General features: G+C 44.9%; 2 protein-coding genes across 2 annotated transcripts in view; one reads left to right on the top strand and one right to left on the bottom strand.

The window, feature by feature from the left end:
* The window catches only part of LOC121869953 (receptor-type tyrosine-protein phosphatase alpha-like), a 77,220-nt gene extending 76,326 nt beyond the window's left edge, over nucleotides 1-894 (bottom strand). Inside the window, exon 1 of the mRNA XM_042371559.1 lies at nucleotides 692-894. Within this exon, the coding sequence (XP_042227493.1) occupies nucleotides 692-841 (150 nt within the window). The 5' untranslated portion in view covers nucleotides 842-894. The remainder of the gene's footprint in view (nucleotides 1-691) is intronic.
* A 940-nt stretch (nucleotides 895-1,834) lies between these two features.
* Nucleotides 1,835-4,125, top strand: part of LOC121870798 (phosphatidylinositol phosphatase PTPRQ-like) — a 105,605-nt gene continuing 103,314 nt past the window's right edge. Inside the window, exon 1 of the mRNA XM_042372766.1 lies at nucleotides 1,835-2,003. Coding sequence (XP_042228700.1) covers nucleotides 1,835-2,003 — 169 coding nt within the window. The remainder of the gene's footprint in view (nucleotides 2,004-4,125) is intronic.

Genomic DNA, 4,125 nt, shown 5'->3' with positions numbered 1-4,125 from the left:
GAGAGGCTTATGTACACAGGGTGACCTTGCAAAACATGAGGTCAGGTTAAGAACATGACATCCACATGAATCCACGCGCAAGAAAGCCAGAAAGAAAGAATTTAAAGTAGGGACACCAGACAAATTTTGTCTGGTGAAGAACTTTCTAGTAAGCTTAATAATGAATGGTTTCCGAATTATTGGTAAAGACTTGTTCGCTTTGAACCGAAGATCAGTCTAGCAAAAATAAACAGTTGTTCACAGGTGGAAGAGGCAGGCAGTGGTGTGTTTATTATATGGATATATGAGAGGAAATCTTGAGCATGTTTATATTGCTGTTCATTGTGTTGGACAGGTATGGGAATAGCTTCTCCTCCTCACACACTGTTGAGGCTTCATTAGTTTGTGAAGAAATCATCTTCAATGGAGCTCTCAATGTCTCCTCGCCTTACGTGATTGATTACCTCAAACTACAGTGACTTTGCGTCCTGTGATTGGTTGCTTTTCACGTTGAAGTTTCCCAAATGTTTAGAAAATGCACTTTATACTTAAAACATTTCAGGAGAATTGTAGTTAAAGTAAAATATGTTATCTTAAGATAGAGGTTAAGGTAAAAAATATTCAGAATAACAGAACTTTCTAAAAAGTCCATCATAAAAAAATTAGGTAATACTTTGCACCTCTGTAATACAGTAACACTGTAACACAGTACCTGTAGAGTAACATTATATTGTGAATTGGACTGGAGGCCGGAGATGGTGTAGGAAGTCAGGTTGTGGGATAGGTTCTTGTGGTAAGCTCCCCAAGTCAGCTGGTAGACCGACAGCTCACCGTTCAACTGGACGGGCTCATCCCAACACATCTTTGCGCTGCTGCTGGTCTTGTCAATTAGTTTAAGGGAGGCTGGCGGCCCTGGTGCTGCCAAGGTAAAGTTTACATCTCACTAAAACTCACACATATAGCGAATAGTCCAAGAGTTATAGCTGAAATAGACCTCAAACCTAGAACTAATTGGTAACATGCTGCAAATTTCAGGAAAGACTTATACTAGTGTGATAAAAGCAAATAAAACACCCAAACATGTTCCTTGTGCTAGCTCATGAATTCAAGATGGCGTCCAAGATGGCTGCCATTCTATAGTGCAACTAGACATGATAGAAATATAAATAAAAAGTTTAATCAACGGTTTTCAGACACGTGCAATCATGTAAAACCATCAATAATAGGATACAAACAAAAAAGATGGTTGCCATTCTCTTGTCATATATTGGTAACCAGATAGAATATTTGATAAATTATCGGGGGCAAACTTCGTATTTTTGTTTGATATTATTACATTAATATGCAAGAAGCCCATAACGGTAATAACTGGAATAGTTTATTCCTATTCCATATACTGAATGTGTCTTGTATTATCTGCAATGAGCTGGGCTCGACTGATGTTGCAACAATTGGAGATAAATTTTTATAGCCGCAGGACACTTGTATTGGCAACCATCAAGCGAGGTGATGGGTTTCAACAGATGCTGGAGAGAATATCACCACTGAAACTTTATACTGTTTGTCCCAAGAACTATGCACGTGAGAGCACGATAACAGCTATAAGGAGGAAGTCATCTGCTAGTGTGATACAGGAGGAAGAGGCACCACTATTGCCATCAGGTGTTTCTACCTTTAATATTAAACATGATTGTCTATTTGTGTATTTCAGAAGCCATAACTGTGGACAAGACAATGCCACTCAACAGGCAGGAGAGGCGTAAACAGCGTAAAAACCTTAAGAATTTCAGAACATCGTTTTGAATCATATCGCAGATACACAAGATGACAGGAAAAATTCTGTTATCGAACGCATATGACAGCTTTTGATTTAGTGTTGGCTGTAGCAAAACATCATCATAATTGTGAACAAGTATTTCTCCGGAACAGAGATGAAAAGGAAGAATCCATTGGCAGACCATCTGATCAGGTTCAGGAGGAAGCTTTCATGAAATTTTGTGCTTTTCTTGATGCGAATGATGAATGTCAGTACTCTCTAGTAGAGCTTTTAGAGCACATGGACACTTAATTAAATGGACAAGATGGATATTCATTAAGATATTTCAAGCAAATGCTTAAGAAACATTATGGAGACGATATGACGATCACAGTCATCACCGGAAAGTCGAGTATCGTCAGTTTTCGTGACCCAGTTCACAAATTCCTCAGTGAAAGATGGATTACTGACAAGGTAATTGATACACTGATACAGGTCGTAAGACCGAACGTCTCATTCATATGACTGCCTCAATAATCCTTGATGATATGAGGTTGAAAGTATATTAGAACATGAGAAAATGAGAAAATAAGGAGTCTGCAATAGGCCGGTTGGCCTGTGCATGGCATCTCATAACGAGGGTTACTACCACTCTCTATCGTCCATGAATCTATCTAGCCTCATTTTAAGACTTTCCAGCATCCCAGCATTTACTACAAAGTTACTAAGCTTGTTCCACTCATCTACAACCCTATTTGTGAACCAGTTTCTTTCTGTCTCCCTCCTAAACCAGCACTTATCCAACTTAAATACGTTGCTACGAGTCCTATCCTACTCGGATATTATAAGAACTTTATCTATATCCCCTTTATTAATTCCTTTCACCCACTTAAATACTTATATCATATCTCCCCGCACTCTTCGTTTTCCTAGGGAATGTAAGTTTAGTTTCTTTAACCTATCTTGATATGGAAGGTTTCTAAGTCCCGGGATTATTTTTGTCATTCTTCGCTGCACCGACTCCAGTGAATTGATATCCATTCTATAATCGTGGTGCGGCCTGACTCGGGCAAGATATAGTTGCAATAAGACCTCTGCACTCTTATTGCTTGAAGGTTCCAAGTGTTCCCTGAAGAAGGCAGTGATGGGTAGGGAACACCGGGTAACACTGAAGTCCATTTATTAACGGATAGGAGACAAGTGGTAACGTGCGTGTGCCATGTATGGCCCACAGAGTCAGACTGAGACTGCCTTGCCATATGGCAGCCTCGGGGCAATGTTGCCACATAACACGTGCAGTGTTGCCACGTAATTACATATATAAATGCTACTCGGCACAGTAACTTATTTACAAGGTTGCTACTCGGCACAGTAGCATAGATACATAACCTACATCTCCCTCCCCCCATCACGCTCATAGTCTTTGTCTTGAGCGGACTTCTTAGTCCTGAGTCGCTCCGAGCGTCGAGGTGCACTGTGGGGCGAATCCTCGTGAGGTGTAGGAGACTCGTCCTCGGTCAGGGGGCCAGCAGCAGGGGGTGGGACTGGCCGGAGGAAGCGGTGGCTCCTCCACCAGACACGGCCGCTCGGCATTCTGACCTTGTAGATCCGCGACCGGCCGACGCCCATCACTATGCCCACCTTGTCCCAACGTGTCGTCGTCGGGTCCTGGACGCGGACAAGGGCACCAATCTCCAGTGGCTGAAGAGGGCGGGCACAGTCGTCATACCGAGCCATGGCGTCCTGGGTACGTGAAGCGGCGCGGCGGTCGCAGCTCTCGGCTCTGGTCTGCCACTCCTTCGCAAAGGCCTTGGCGTGTGCAGGAACGCAAGAGCGGAGAGGGTGACCATACAGGATCTGGGCAGGGGAGCGCCCTGTGTGGGTGGGAGTGTAACGTAACTCCAGGAGTCCTTTGTCAAACGCCTCACAGACTATGTTGCCTGAAGGGGCCACCTTGAGGATGAGGTGCTTGACTGTCTTGACCGCAGCCTCAGCATGGCCGTTTGACTGTGGGTAGTGGGGTGTTGACACGATGTGGCGGACTCCCCAACGCTCCAGGAATCCTGTGATGTCCCGGCTGGTGAACTGTGGTCCACCCTCCTTCCGCAGACATACGGGGACGCCCATGTCTCGAAAGAGGTGCCAGAAGTGGCGAATGGTGGCCGCAGACGTCGTGTCCGAGCCACAGTTTACCACCACAGGCCACCCAGAGTCGGTCGGCGACAACTAGGAAATGTTTCCCAGCTGTGCTGAAGAAATCAGCCGACATGGACTCGAAGGGCCTCGTGGGTTCGTCGTCGCACAAGAGGGGCTCCTGCTGTTGACTGGGCTGCATGATCTGGCACGGCTCACAGGCACGGACCGTATTGACGATATCCGCGTCAATGCCG

The sequence above is a fragment of the Homarus americanus genome, unplaced genomic scaffold (genome assembly GCF_018991925.1).
Source record: "Homarus americanus isolate GMGI-L3 unplaced genomic scaffold, GMGI_Hamer_2.0 scaffold32583, whole genome shotgun sequence".
NCBI lineage: Eukaryota > Metazoa > Arthropoda > Malacostraca > Decapoda > Nephropidae > Homarus > Homarus americanus.
This window is presented reverse-complemented; position numbering and strand designations above follow the sequence as displayed.